This window comes from Filicampus tigris, chromosome 11 (assembly GCF_054856515.1).
Source record: "Filicampus tigris isolate MCC_2025a chromosome 11, RoL_Ftig_1.0, whole genome shotgun sequence".
Taxonomy (NCBI): Eukaryota; Metazoa; Chordata; class Actinopteri; order Syngnathiformes; family Syngnathidae; genus Filicampus; species Filicampus tigris.
Window position 1 is genome coordinate 14,646,876 of NC_141227.1, and position 14,909 is coordinate 14,661,784.

The 14,909-nt window shown below is 39.0% G+C and overlaps 3 protein-coding genes across 5 annotated transcripts in view; 2 read left to right on the top strand and 1 right to left on the bottom strand.

Moving 5' to 3' along the window:
- Positions 1-5,421, top strand: part of LOC147139876 (A-type potassium channel modulatory protein KCNIP2-like) — a 99,469-nt gene extending 94,048 nt beyond the window's left edge. The window contains exons 3-9 of one of the 2 annotated variants that reach the window (XM_086044682.1): positions 925-1,045; positions 1,129-1,198; positions 1,335-1,405; positions 1,503-1,610; positions 2,714-2,818; positions 2,911-2,973; positions 3,098-5,421. In XM_086044682.1, coding sequence (XP_085900808.1) covers positions 925-1,045; positions 1,129-1,198; positions 1,335-1,405; positions 1,503-1,610; positions 2,714-2,818; positions 2,911-2,973; positions 3,098-3,145 — 586 coding nt within the window. In that variant the 3' untranslated portion in view covers positions 3,146-5,421. Of the gene's footprint in view, positions 1-920; positions 1,046-1,128; positions 1,199-1,334; positions 1,406-1,502; positions 1,611-2,713; positions 2,819-2,910; positions 2,974-3,097 lie in introns of both variants that reach the window. The other variant, XM_086044683.1, reaches the window with a different exon arrangement.
- An 11-nt stretch (positions 5,422-5,432) lies between these two features.
- Positions 5,433-9,314, bottom strand: cox15 (cytochrome c oxidase assembly factor COX15). Its single transcript, XM_086044680.1, has 9 exons — positions 8,900-9,314; positions 8,376-8,566; positions 8,168-8,290; positions 7,885-8,071; positions 7,642-7,809; positions 7,489-7,570; positions 6,846-7,000; positions 6,657-6,770; positions 5,433-6,585 (listed from the first exon to the last, which is right to left on the bottom strand). Exons 1-9 carry the CDS (start codon positions 8,972-8,974, stop codon positions 6,454-6,456), a joined length of 1,227 nt encoding a protein of 408 aa, XP_085900806.1. The 5' UTR covers positions 8,975-9,314; the 3' UTR covers positions 5,433-6,453.
- cutc (cutC copper transporter homolog (E. coli)) lies at positions 8,347-13,894 on the top strand. Of its 2 annotated transcripts, none has more exons than XM_086044685.1 (9): positions 8,347-8,547; positions 9,501-9,575; positions 10,089-10,148; positions 10,218-10,427; positions 11,214-11,249; positions 11,365-11,498; positions 12,145-12,172; positions 12,265-12,370; positions 13,018-13,894. In XM_086044685.1, exons 2-9 carry the CDS (start codon positions 9,506-9,508, stop codon positions 13,127-13,129), a joined length of 756 nt encoding a protein of 251 aa, XP_085900811.1. In that variant the 5' UTR covers positions 8,347-8,547; positions 9,501-9,505; the 3' UTR covers positions 13,130-13,894. The 2 variants fall into 2 exon arrangements, with proteins under 2 accessions (XP_085900811.1, XP_085900810.1); XM_086044684.1 differs by lacking the exon at positions 8,347-8,547 and adding an exon at positions 9,322-9,414 and having other exon boundaries at positions 13,018-13,893.
- Positions 13,895-14,909: the final 1,015 nt, after the last annotated feature.

The window sequence follows — 14,909 nt, forward strand, 5'->3', positions numbered from 1 at the left end:
TAATTTTACTTTAGTTCTCAATTTCTTAATAATTTACTCTGAAATGAATATACAATTAGTTATATTTGTGTTTTTTGTTGTTGTCGTTCCACAAATATGACTGCAGGCAGTTTATTGACTTAACTGCAGAAGAGCGAGGCCTACAATTGCACAGCACATATTACCACTGGCAGTATATTAATTGGGGTTTAAAGTTAAATAAAATGACTATTAGGGACAAACGTAGCTCCATGGAAAACAATCGTGGACACACACAATATTGTGTTGAGACTGCATATCTGAGTCTACTGGAATTGTAATTTCCATTAAATCTGACGTCTCCATATACCATAAGATCATCTTCAAAACTGCACCGGGAAATTGTTTACAACATGTCCAAAGTCTCCACACTTAAATTCAACCTTGCTTCACTCGATGCGGCTCTTTTGGTTAGCAAGAGAGTTCAATAGGCATTTATCTCTTTAATGTGCATGTGATTGATTGTCGTATTCGAGACGTGGCAAATATGGGAGTAGGGGACACTATTTGAGGAAATCCTGTGTATGTGCGCGCATGTATGTGCGTGTTTGTGAGTATTTATTTTTTCGAGAAAGAGGGAGAGAGTTTTATGCACATTGAGAAACCTTTTATTGTATATTTGAATGGGTTATAAAGGCTGTAGAAGTCGAGTGAGAATAAAATGTGAAATGTCTGCTGGTTATGGTGTCTGCACATTTTTATTGTCTTTTTCTCCTCAACTCGCTCTAAAACTTGCTTTCAGCTTTTTTTTTTTTTTTTCTTCTTTTCAAATTGCTCTTTGTAATTGCTTTGTTTGTAGTGGTTGTTATCATACCGTACCAAGACTTGAGCTTGGTATGGGACATAGACGTACATGCTTGTGTTAATGTTAACGCAAGTGTGTGTGTGTGTGTCTCACACAGACAGCGTAGAAGATGACTTTGAGCTGTCCACCGTGTGCCACCGGCCGGAAAGCATGGACAAATTGCAAGAGCAGACCAAGTTCACCAAGAAGGAGCTGCAGGTTCTCTACAGGGGCTTCAAAAATGTATGCCAACTTGAAGGCCAATAATGAGTATGGCATGGTTATTGATTCTTCCGTTTTGTTTCTTTGACATTTTTATTTGCCAGGAGTGTCCGAGCGGCGTGGTGAACGAGGAGAACTTTAAGAACATCTACTCGCAGTTCTTTCCCCAGGGAGGTGAGGCACAAATGTTACAAAGTAATGTTCCATTATCCGCAGAGTTTTGGGATCGCCTACTGTGTCTTTTGAATTTTGCTCATCTCAATATCGAAGGGCTTTCCAATTCCTTGACCTTTGTGCCGCACCTTTACAGATTCAAGTACGTATGCGCACTTCCTGTTTGAAGCCTTCGACACGGACAAGAACGGTTCAGTTAGCTTTGAGGTGATCTTTTTATTCTTTCTATATCAGACACCCTTGAGCACATACACATGCTGTTGCTGTTGTAAGATCCATACTAATGTATTTAATCCTGTGTCAGGACTTTGTATTTGGCCTGTCGATCATCCTGAGAGGGACCATTAACGATCGCTTAAACTGGGCCTTTAACCTCTACGACCTGAACAAGGATGGCTGCATCACCAAAGATGTCAGTTTGCTTCTCTTTTGTTTTTCAATTATTTAATCACACTCATTCAGGTCATTCACCTTAGGTCTGTATTATGCAAAACAGTCTGCTACAATGACGATGCTTCCATTTAGCAAAGCTGATTGCGGACTGAATAATCATGCAATTTAGTTTCATTTATTTATGGTGATCTTAAAAATACATATTTTAAAAAATAGATATCTATACTGGCCTGTTTTCATATTTGCAGCATTCATAGATTGATTAATATTGCGTTTATTTATTTATATGTGTATTTAAAAATGATTTATCTATAAGCCTAACCACTATATTATGAATTTGCCAAATTGATATAATTGTGCTGTTTATTTACTTTAACCATTTATTTGCTTATTTTGTATTGAGTTTTTTGGCCTTTAATGTTATATAAATCTACATTGACCCATTATTATAAATTTGAGACCGGTTGATTTGTTTATAATGATACAAGTTTAATATTTGAAAAGATATGTTCTATTGCATTTAGTTTCAGTGTAACTGAGCATAAGAATACATTCTGGATGTCCATTTAATTTCCCTTATTACAGATGCACTAGACTGACTAATCATTACATGTATTTCTCTGAGGTAAAACACTTATTAATTTACATATCATTTTGCAACACTAGTAGACTATACTTTTATGAGATGAAAATATGTATTAAACTTGTTATACCGCTAAAAATATCTAAAATTTGGCAGTAAGGCTTACTGCCATCTCTTGATAAATGCTATTATGCTGATTCTATCTTAGTGTTTATTTGTGTTGTTTTAACGATGGGTTTTACTTTTTATCAATTGCAATATTGTGTCATTAAGCTTTCTTTTAACATATGTACTCAGATTTTCAATTTTAACTTCTATATGCAAGGATGGAGAATGCAAAGACGAAAGTTCAGTTTGGTCTATTTGTAGCAAAGAAAAAGTGTGACATGACCTGCACTGTATTTGTAGCAAAGAAAAAGTGTTACATGACCTGCACTGTATCTGTTGGAAGATCTAATGTCTCAAATGATAACTTCCGCTTCAGTTCTGACATCTCCGCTGATGTATTCTCCATCACTCACATTACTCTCTCTTTGCAGGAGATGCTGGACATCATGAAGTCCATCTACGACATGATGGGGAAGTACACGTATCCCACTATGCAGGATGATGCCCCCAGAGAGCACGTAGAGAACTTTTTCCAGGTCAACAAACAAACGAATTATTGTGAATGTGCAGCATTACTTTTGCAATGATTAAATCTCTGGCTGCTGCTGTTTTTCTTTTTTCCTTTCAGAAAATGGACCGAAATAAAGATGGAGTGGTTACAATAGAGGAATTCATTGAGTCGTGTAAAAAGGTAAAGCACGGATAGATAGCTAGAGAGAGGGACTGTGTGGGAATCACTAATGTAATGTGAAAGATAGATAAATAGGATGGTAGATTGATAACTTCATCCCCCAAAAAATGTCTTCTGTCCTCAGGATGAGAACATCATGCAGTCCATGCAGCTGTTTGACAATGTCATCTAAGGACCAAGAAGGGTGCTGGTCCCAGGGTTGGGTGGGGGTCAAATGAATCAGGGTTGGAAAGCGGGAGCGTGAATGTGCGTGTGGGTGGGTGGGTGTGTGTTCAGCTCCTCTGGATGGGAAGCAACAGTCCACGGTGAAGTAACCGTGGAAGTCCACTCATCAGGCAGCCTGGAGGAACACGGGGGAAAAGAAGGCAAGCAGCGGGCTCACAGACACTAGCACAAACCCAACCACCGCGCCCTCCGCCAACCTCTTTTAATTTCCCACGTCTTCTTCTCTTCCTGCTGGATTGGTGGCGCTCCAAGTGAGGATGCTGGCCCCCCCCCCCAAAACCTCATCACAGACTTGGTGCATGTGGAGCCGCTGTGAAACAAAAAGGAATCTGACGCACACGCTCCGGGCAAGAGGAAGTGCGACATGCCTTGGAGATGCCAAGGGTGTCTCAAAAGATTGAAAGGCTCAAACTCGGAACTGATTTCAATATCGCATGATGATGTCACTTATATCCGAAGATGACGCTATTTACCGAGACGCCCCAAAGTCCGCTTGTCCGCCTGCTGTTTCCCAGTCATCCACAGGTGCCTCACCCCTTGTGCAAAGTGCATGTGCAACAGGAATGACCGGGACTTCTCCATCTTGCCTATATGGAGGAATCGACTGGGAACAACACCCTTCTCCTTTCGGGCGATTCTGCTAGAATGAGACCTGGCCTTCCAAACAATTTCCGTCTTAGCTGTAGGTGTCTGCTGACTATCATGCACCATAGTTGACAGACCACCCCAGTGGTTCTAGCCTTTAATGAAATATTTGTGGGGAGTTTAATAGACTGCAGGCTGTGTTTGTGAACTTGTGATCAAATGAGTCATGTGATAATAGCAGGGTCTTTAAAAAAAAAACAAAAAAAAAACAAATTAGCAGGTTTTCAGAGTGTGAGGCAGACCAGAGGACTTCAGGAGAGGTGCAGCAGGTTGAGAAAAAAAATGAAAGAAATATGGAGTAGAACCAGGGACCGGGATTTTTTTTTTCTCCCAGGGCTTAGAGGGGGCTTGACCAATACATCCGGGGGTTGAGAAAAGCATTTATAAATATATTTTAGAATATCATACAATGCTAGAGGGGCTTAATTGGGGCTACACGGTCCCGGTGTAGCACCATCCCTGAGTGGAAACTCCAAAGTCAAAGACCACAAAAGAGGTACAGTTTGTAGTTCAAGAGAAAAATGAAATCAGGACAAATATGCTTCAAAAGTCAACAAAAACCATCATTGTGAATGTTAGCAAATATTGTTTGGCTTTTCCTTTTGTTTTTATTTGACATTCGCTAAATGACAGCATCACTCTGAAAACACATTCCTGTCTGCATGGTGTCAACACAGGGTGAGTACTTCTGCTGTTTTTGTTTTGTTTCACAGAATTTCATATTCTATGGCACCATAAAAATCTTAAGCAAAATGTTGTTTGTATAATTAAAATGTTTAATTTCCTTCGGCGGATGTATTGAATTTTTTTTCAGTGGGAAAAAAACGTTTTTTAAATGGAGGGTCCACTGTATGTTTTTTTTTTTAATCTGCTAAGGAACAGTATGTTTAAGGCAAATTAGATGAAATACGCTGTCACACACTTTGAAAACCCCTGAATTAGGCCACATTGTGAATTTAAAAAAATGTGTGTATGTTTAATTAGTGAATGAGAGAAAAACCTCACCATGTTTTTCACACCACCACCCCTCCCCTATCTTGCCCCAATTTTCTCTGGAACACCAAAGACACAAATTCATGAGGAGACCCATTTCGCCTACATCTGAGCAGGAAGAAAGACGAGGGTAATTGACAAGGACCAGTCAGAGACATGCTACGAGGTTATGTGATCTACTGTGATCTTTTTTTTTTTCCAAAACATCTTTATTCATAATTTAAAGGTTATATCCAAGTGCACAATGAAATTGGAAAAAAGGTGGTGTACAAATAGACAGCAATAATGATCACTTTCCTGTGCGCTAGAGAAAGCTAATCACAGTAAAATCCTGAATCCTAATTAACACTTCCAACCTTTTTGGATTAATTTTAATGTTTTCCCAACCAGCGGTTTGGCTCTGATTGGCCCTTGTCACTCGTCAGCTCCCACAACTCAAAGCTGTCCGTTTCCCGCATGTAATTTGTCTAGAATTAAAAAAAATCTACTAGTCTGTTGTACCCATTTTTGTTAGCGCGCCTCTAAATAGTTATTCTAAATATGTATATTTTGTACAGACAATAAAATTCACAGTTACTATGCAAACTGGACTCTAGTTGTTTTAAGACTGTACATTTTATTGAAATAATACACGAAATAAAGCAACATCTATCCATAATTTATCATCACTGTCATCAAAAAGTACTTCATAATTGAAATATACCTTTTATATAGTAATAATTTCAAGAGCACAGCCACATCTTGCTCAGCTAACTGGCAGTTGAGTGATGGAGACACAAATATAACTTTCTACTTGCATTCAATGCATGTGAAACTGGGTTCATAAACAGAAATTCAGTCTTAAATGCAGACTTTCGAGCTGTAAACCAATGTGAAATTGTGTGGCTGTGACACTAAATGCAGTTGTTTTGATACCTTATTTCCTCAAATATTGGCCAAGGATGTCTATTTAAACGCTGTGAATTTCATTTTATGACATTTTATTAAAAGTGTTTCACTTCAAAATTAATTAATATAACCATTATGAACAAATGCACCAAGGCAGACTGGGCAGAAAAAAAAGTCTTGTAGCTTCCAGTGAACACAAAAATGGATGTGTGCAACATTGAGGAGCATCCACATTTCAGTGTACTGGAACGCTAATTGTCATTTAACATGGTGCCTCATTACCAAAATCAACTTTAAAACTGCACAAGGGACGTGTTCACCACACGTAAGATTCCACACCAGAATGTTTATATGCTTTGTTAGCATCAGACTTTAAACACGTTCAGCTATTAGCTCCTGTTAATAAACTGTCAATGTGTAAACAACAGCGTCTATGAACTGAGATGATCAACTCGGTTCCCTTTTTTTCCCTGACAGGAAAAGAGATGCGTATATTTGAGTGAGCCATTGATTTGTGGATGACACCTGGCGTAGATGAAAATGGACATCCGCTATTTGAGGAAATACAACACCCTGGTTTAAATCTAACTTCTGAAGCGTTTGAAGAAACGGCTGTAGATTGTGTGCATAGAGGTTCCATCTTATTTGTTTGCTTGCGTGTCTTATTTAAAAAGAAATCTGTGATTTTCCCCAAGCTTTAGAAAAGGCTAGTCCAGGATGTGTCCATCATTATTTAGGCATCTTACGAAGCTCAGCCAGAACCCAAATAGCCAGCGAGAGCAGCGCCACGGATCCAGACTGATGAGTCGCAGCCAACGGAGTGGGCACGTACAGTAACAGGGTGCTAATCCCCAGTGCAACCTGAGGAACGAGGGCACAGATGAAAATGTTTCCGAGTTCCTGTGCGACTGACTTGCTATTTACAAGCCTACCTGTCCGTATGCCATTGCCGTGAGGAGGCTGATGGCTATCTTAGCTCTCCTGGGCAGCACCATCCTTCTGGAGAACAGATACAGCCCAGTGATGGCCGTCAAAGAGGAGATTGCCTGGACAAAAAGAGATCAACATTTTATTAGGTAAGCAAATAGACTTGATATCCTACTGTGACTAGTGTGACATACTAAGATCCGGTGGTCAAACTGCACCGTCGTGGGGTTCTCAAAGAAGTTCTTGAGGGTGGGAGAGAAGGCCAGCAGGTCATCAGGGACCCAGCGTTCTCCCATCTTAGGGAAGGAGTTGTACACCAGGCCGGCATCCAAACCAGCCACAAAAGCACCTGCAAACATTGATTTATTCAAGTCCAGTGGAATTTATATCTTTTCAGGTCATTACAAAGGAAATGCAAAAAACAAACAGTGCATTGTCCGAGCAAAATATAGTTTAAGGATGCAGAAACTAAAAATAGTTTCTGTGAAAGTTAGTGAGTTATTTTTCCATTTTCAGCTATTTTTAAGATGCCTTGTTTGTTATTTTTAAAAGCAAAAATGTTTTAATAGATTTTTAAGAAATGTTTTACTCATCAATAAAGATTGGTACAATCCTATAGAACTGTTTGGGGTTTTTTGGCAATGGCAAAATATTAGGTAGTGAATTGCCCTTAATAACAATGCAATTTATACATGATGATGTTCCACACCTAAGCTTGAAGAAATACTCCTGAATTGGACAAAAAATAAAAAATTTAAAAAAAGGGAAATATATATATGTTTGCTTATTCTAATGATCAGTGGGGAAAAAAAAATTACACTCCTCTCCAAGGCTGACCTGAAAGAGCTGTGAGGAAGACGAGTCCACCTGTTCCCTTGGCAAACTTCCGAAGCTGCAGGAGCCGTTTGGTTTCAGCCAGCTTGTGAAGAAGGGCAAAAAACAGTCAGTTTATAAATAAATGTGGAGTTGTGGGGGTATTTTAGACAGTACCTTGTGAGCAGGCAGCAATAGGGTAAGGCTAGTCCACAGACTGGCACAGTAAAGGAGTAAGGCAGAACCAAGGTGAGCACTTAGTCGATACTGACTAACGCGTGGGATGTCATGTGACTCTGGCTTCTCCTCCAAACCACTTTTGACCATGTACCAACCCAACAGGCCCTGACAAGAGACAGACACACACACATTTTCTGTAAACATGTCTTAACGTAACTGATTGGATGACGGGCAACTCACCTGAAAGAAGACAAATCCACAAAGCCCGAGCACTTTGCCCTTCATGGAGTGTGTGAAGTAGCCTTTTCTCCAGAAGTACACGGTGGGGAGGATGTAGGCCAGTCCCACCAGCCTGCCCCACATACGATGACCCCACTCCATGTAGAAGATGAACTTAAATTCCGGTAGAGTCATGTCGTGGTTCATACTGCGAGGACAAAAAGATGCTACACATTTGCGGAACCTCCAAAGTGTTACGGCCTACTCTTTAAAAGAGTGTTAAAGAACAAAGACATAATCTTACATCTTGAATTCAGGAAACTGCTGGTATTTGGAAAACTCTGCTTCCCATTCTGCCTGTGATTGTGGGGGTTTCATTTCTCGCACCAGATGCCAGTCAACCATGGACAGGCCGGATTCGGTTAGTCTGATTGTCAGTGTACAAATAATAATCAAATAACAAAAGCTTGACACACACTGACGACAAGCAGAAGCATGTACATTGTTTTTACCGTGTTACGCCACCAAGGACAACGGCACCAACAACAAGACCGCTGCAGCCAAGTAGCCAGCGACCTACTATCCTGTTTGTGGCTGCATTGGGGACACTGACGGCGGCTGATGGGGAGGACGAAGCCCCTGCCTCGGCTGTGATTGTGCTGTGGCTCCTTCTCGACAGCCAACGTAACTGTGCACCCTGTCCCTGTCCATGACACATATTTATGGAGACATTTTGTGTTATTTTGAGGCTGTCCGTGGTTTACGTGTGACATATCTGAGATTGTTTGGGGTTTGCGAGTAAATAAACACCCCCCAACACACACACAAAATGACAAAAGATATACACATTAACATTAGCATGTATATACAAACGCACAACGTATGGCTTTAATTAATTTGCCTGGGTAAAACACCTTAAGTACGTTTAACATGGTCTTATGTCAAGTCCAAGTATTATTTCTCACACAGAATTTGACCTTTTTCCACACTTCCCAGCTAACTAGACTAGCAGTTAGCTCAAAGGTATCATACTTACGTTACTGTGTTGAAATCCTCGCCCGGCACGTCTGCAACCATTTAATAACGTTGTCCTTACCGAAGCAAGTAACATGATTTTCCTCCAAAGTAAAACAAGCTTGCCACAGTTGAAGGTGTTATTACAGCTTTTAAACGAGCATGTTGCAAAACGACAGATTGAACTATCAACTCTGAACCCCTGACGTCACCAAAAGGCTGGTGAACGTTTTTATGTGAACGTTATTATTTATTTTTCACTTAATTGAAAGAAAATCATAGCTGTGTCCAAAATATCCAAAGTGTGACCATTTGAAAAATTGTCAAATGGGTATACACATTTTTTCAAAAGCCATCGCGGTCGGGGCGCTTTGTTTTGTACTGTAGCGTACTCCGCAAGAGCGGTTCCACTCTCGCCGCAGACTTAAGATGTTCCCTCCCGTCCAACCGCCCAACCTTGTACATTAAAATGAACGTTCCGGAAGAACTCTGTTAAATTCACACAGCTGTACTAACCACACTATGTCCGTTTGACAGGTAGCTTTATAAATGCAATTCCGTATTAGAGGTAAGAAATTAACGAGATACTCTTTGTGTCCCTGTCTGTGTGTCTGTGCGGGTAGTCATTATGGCAGAGGACTTTCTAATGGAGGTGTGTGTGGACTCCGTGGAATCTGCCGTCAATGCGGAGCGAGGAGGTTGGTACTGTAATGATTAGTACAGTCTGTTTCAATCTAGGTGAGAAACAATCACATGGCTTTCTTGGAAACCGCAATTAAGTACTAAGAGTGCTTTTACTGAACGTGGAGATAAAATCAGACATCATACAACATGAACCGGGAACTGGGGGAACATGATTACAGTGCAGCGGTCCTCGGTTTACGACGGTGGGTGTTTCAGTCCTACAGTGGCGACGTAACCCGCAAGTCGGAACACACAGTACTCTAACATTAATGCATTTTGAACTCATAATTATATCAAGCATTTGTATGGAAAAACACATCCATCCACATACAGGCACTACATTTAACACAATCAAATGCAAAACTGAAGTATTGCAGTAACTGGGCGTGGCGACGTTTCACACTGCTGTGCAAACTACTTCCATTGTGTGCAGCTTTAACCTAGAAGTGTGCATAAGTGGTACAGAGAATGGATGGATGGGTTCTATGTTGCAATGGTACCTGTTGAATTGTGTCTTCTTCTCTCAGGTGCTCGTCGACTTGAGCTGTGTTGTAGTCTTATGGAAGGAGGGCTCACTCCCAGTCTTGGTGAGTACATTCTGTTAGGATATAGAATCGCAGGTTGACGAGTAAATATACCTCTAAATCTACTCACAGGCCTGTTGCAGATTGTAAAAACATGTGTCAAAATCCCAGTCTACGTGATGATTCGTCCTCGTGGCGGAGACTTTCTTTACTCTGACCGTGAAGTGGAGGTGATGATGAAAGACGTGGAGATGTTGAAGAACCACGGGGCTGACGGATTTGTGCTGGGAGCCTTGACAGAAGATGGACAGGTGGATGCGGAGCTCTGTATGGAGTTTCTGGGTAGTGTAAGCCTGTATAATCTACTGTATCATCTAATTTAATATACATTGTATTACAAGCATCCATCCTAGGGGTGCTGGTGAGCTGGAGCCTGTCCCGAGTAAATTTAGGCAAGAGGTAGGGTATACCCTGGACTGGTTGCCAGTCAATCACAGGGTTTGACACTCACATTCATGTCTATGGACAGTTTAGAGTCTTCACATAATTAAACATACAGGTTTCCGGAATGTGGGTAGATTTCAGTGTATCTTGAGAAACCCACGTAAGTACAGAGAGAATGCATGTCTACACTGGAATGTGAGCACTGAGATTCGAACCCCAAACCTCTGAACAGCGCAGGAGATGTTCTAACCACTATTCCAGTGTTTCTTAAACCTTTTATACCAAGTATCACCTCAAAAAAGATTTGGCTCTCCAAGTACCACCATAATGACCAACATTAAAATTCAGTAGTGTACATCAAAAGCGACGCAGGGGTTTTATTCCTAAGACCATAGCTGGGTACTTTACCTTTTTTTGCCGGTCCGTTCTCCGTCCGCGCCCTGGGTACCCTTATCGTCATCCGTCCTCGTCCTTTTTAAAGCGCTTCCGTACTTACATTCCATCGGTTCACACAAGTACAGTTAGTGGTACTAGTATCACGCTTTGAGAATAACTGAGCACTAGTCCACTGTGCTGCTCTATTACAAATACAGTAATTACAAAAACTGTAGTTAAAACATTACAAATAATACAAAGTTCAACAAAACAACTTTTAATATTCCAAATTTCGCTTTTTCTGTCTAGCTGCTGCTCGTCCTTTACCTGTCACCTTTCACCGAGGTACTGTACTCAAATGCTTATTTGACCTGCCACTATTTTTGACTTAAAAATATAAATGACCATTACACTCAGAAATCAAATATTGATTCACAGTTTTTTTTTTTGCATTCTCCAGCTTTTGACATGGTCCGTGATGCAGCGGTTGCCCTGGAGACACTGGTGTCATTAGGTTTCCAGCGTGTGCTGACCAGTGGCTGTGACAGCACTGCACTGGAGGGCCTCCCACTCATTAAGCGCCTCATAGAGCAAGTACGTATGAATTCTTGTACTGTCTTTGATTTTGCGCAAACATTTTTTTTCCCATGTGTTAATAACATTTTCCAAACTTGATTTTACCACTTAAAAACATTGCATGTATTCTTAAAAGATGTATTAGTAACTTTGTAATTACTGTAGTATTCAGCAGCCCGTCTGCTAATGAGGACTAGTAATAGAGCGCACATTACATCAGTTTCAGAGGTCCTCCACTGGCTCCCAGCGTCATCAATTTTAAGGTTCTTTTATTAATCAGTAAAACGCTTCATAGTTTTGTCTTGCACTTATTTCTTTTTCAACATTTTTAACTATCACACAACAAAAGTCAGGCAATTACTCCTCATTTGTGTTGAGAATGCTCTCAAATGCTGCCAAAGAAAAAGCAAAACACCCGCAGACTCCTTTGTTTGCCTAATTGAAGTCTTGTGTGCCGAGGTCTTGCGTTATTTGCTTTTTTGTGATATTTCTGCCCAACAGCGACATCATGAATGTCGGAACATTACGCACTGTGTTTTTTTTTTGTTTTTTTTTTACCACCTCAGAAGCTTAGTTTTTCTAAAAATGTTGGTCAAATTCTGAATTGTACTTACTTAACCTTTGAGGTTCCACTGGATCCTAACTTGTGACTCTGCTCCTCCAGGCTAAAGGTAGAATTACCATCATGCCAGGTTGGCTTTTTTTTTTTTTTACTCTTGTATAAATAGTTTATGTGAGTTTAAAAATATGAAATCAAGGTTGGTATTTAATCTGTGTAATACAGGCGGTGGCATCACAGAGAGAAACCTGCAAAGAATCTTAGAGGGATCAGGCGCTCAGGAGTTCCACTGCTCTGCTCGCTCCAGCAGAGATTCTGCTATGAAATTCAGGTTTGTTTTTATTTATATCATCAATTAAAGGGGGAGTTTGCAGTTATAAAACCGCTAACAAGCCACCATTGTTACCAATACTGAGTTAGCATTAGCACTGTCAACATCCTGATGTTAGCCTGACATTAGCTGCTACATTGGTAGGGTGACTTAGTCGTAACACGATAAACACTGAATGTTATTAATGTGAAGTTTTAGTTTTTGGAATGTATAATCAAAAATCAACAACAGGTGATATACATACCTGTTTAGGTGAAATGTTGCTAATTTTGCATGAGTTTCTGAATACTCTAAGATGGCTGAGGTTCCTTTTCTGCTCTGCTTTTGTTTTCTAATTTTATGCCTAGTTGTTACTAGTGAGGGCTGGGCATTTTGTTCTATTTTCCAAATGTTGATATTCCACCAGTTTAAGCAAGTTCCTGAAGCCTAAGCTAACAGGCAAGCAGAAAGACTGTGGGTATGTGTCTGTGAGTAAACGTTAAATATCATCAGACACGCCTTCTGTCCCTGACTGGTTGTTCTTCCTCAGATGTGGTGGTTTCTTATAATGATATTAGAAGTACTCAATGAGGCCAGAAAGGATTTTTTTTTTTTTAACTGCTCGTTTTATTTTTATAAAAATGACTAGTGTTTGTTTTGCTCTGCAGGAACAGCAGCGTGACAATGGGAGCTTCTCTCACGGCGCCCGAGTACAGCCTGAAGGTGGCAGATGTGAGCAAAGTACGCACTTTTAATGCAATAGCCAAAAATACCCTATGAATTGAAACTGGACAGTCATGACTGATAACTAAATGTATACCTCCAAAGTTATTTAATGTCACTTTTAAATCCAATGCAAATTGATATTTCCAAATGTTAAAAAACATTTGTTTATGCTCATTCAGATGCACAAAAAAAAAACAAATCAAAAACACACATACAGTTAAGCCTGAAATGCTTTATACCCTCACCAAATATGCAATTATCGTAGATTTTAATTTGTGAAAGGGGTCTTTTTTTCCGGAATTTTTACAAGAAAGTGGCATATGTCTTCTAAACAGGTTTAGAGGGTAAACACTGGTATTTTCATCAATACATTTTCTCAAAACTTTGCATGTCCAAAACTCCAAACGTATTATTTCTCCCTACAGGCATCATGCATCATTGATTAGATGTACTGTACATGAATAATAAATAATATAAAATAAATTATGAATTAATTTTATTACGTCTATCCATCCAACTCGCTCTCGCTCTCGAGTGTGTGGGGGAGAGAGATGTTTTTGCCCCTTTCATTTTCATCTTAAAGACGGATTTGCGCAATGAAAATTCATTTCAATTTGGCAGTTTTGGGGCTGTAGTGTTTTGCTAGTGATGTACAAGTTTCATTTGTGTGTTTTGTATGAAAAATCCACATTTTTACAGAACTTTTGTTGGAAGATGAGCTAAAACTTCAAACATTTATTTTTCATGACTAAAATCTCTGAACTGTATATTTTTCAGATTTCAATTAAAGTTGCTATGTTTAGACAATTGTTGTACATGTATTTATTTTATTTGAGAATTATAGCAAAAAAAGTGCAAGATTCTACAGTGCATCGATATACAGTATAAATAAAAAATTAAAAAAATATATATACATATATATATATATATATATATATATATATATATACATATATATGTGTGTGTATATATTTTATATATATATGTGTGTGTATATATGTATATGTATATATATATATATATATAGACGTGTATATATGTATATATATATGTGTATATATATGTGTATATATATATATGTATATATATGTGTATATGTGTATATATATATATATATGTATATGTATATATATATATATATATGTATATATGTATGTGTATATATATGTAAATTGTGAAGAACATGTTTTATTTCAATCAAATATTGTTCAAAAACACAAGCTTTTCTTGAATGTGGCATGTTTCACTCAAATATAATACTTCTTCAAGTAACCACTAATAGCATTAACAGAATAAAACACATATTAAGCAAAACGTCAATATAAAATGATTACAACAGATCATATAGTTATGCCACATGGAGTAATCTGTTTTATAATGCTATATACAGAAAGAAATAAAGCCATTCAATTTTATTTACATAACGTACCTGAACGCTGCTCACCCAGGCATGAGGGGACTGTTATTATAAACATGAATGGTGGCTGCACTAAACAGCCAGCCAGCACTAATTACGCAACTAACAGGTGAAAACGAATGTAGAAACAAACGATACAATGACATTGACACAGATGCATGGAGTTATAGCTATACCACAGATTCATCTGCAAAGCACACAAAACTGTAAAGTAGTTCAGCACGGACAGAAATTCTGCAAATGGAAAAAGTTTTTTTTCTGTGTCTAATACTGTTATCTGTATTGGTGCATCCCTATTTATTTAAATGTTTCGTGTTGTTTGGACTTGGAGTTAAACTCTGTTGTTATATTTTTGTGTTGCACACACAACCAGATCACACACATGCATGCAAGGTGTGATATAGAAAAGAGGGGTAA

Bases quoted from the DNA above. Each gene is read 5' to 3' on its own strand.
- cox15 (XM_086044680.1), bottom strand. From the start codon at position 8,974: ATGTTACTTGCTTCGGTAAGGACAACGTTATTAAATGGTTGCAGACGT. The intron at 8,072-8,167 runs GTAAGATTATGT...TTGTCCTCGCAG, and splicing joins CAGTTTCCTGAATTCAAGAT to TATGAACCACGACATGACTC. The intron at 7,001-7,488 runs GTCAGCCTTGGA...CAATGTTTGCAG, and splicing joins CTTCCTCACAGCTCTTTCAG to GTGCTTTTGTGGCTGGTTTG.
- cutc (XM_086044685.1), top strand. From the start codon at position 9,506: ATGGCAGAGGACTTTCTAATGGAGGTGTGTGTGGACTCCGTGGAATCT. The intron at 10,428-11,213 runs GTAGTGTAAGCC...TTTTCTGTCTAG, and splicing joins GCTCTGTATGGAGTTTCTGG to CTGCTGCTCGTCCTTTACCT. The intron at 11,499-12,144 runs GTACGTATGAAT...CTGCTCCTCCAG, and splicing joins TTAAGCGCCTCATAGAGCAA to GCTAAAGGTAGAATTACCAT.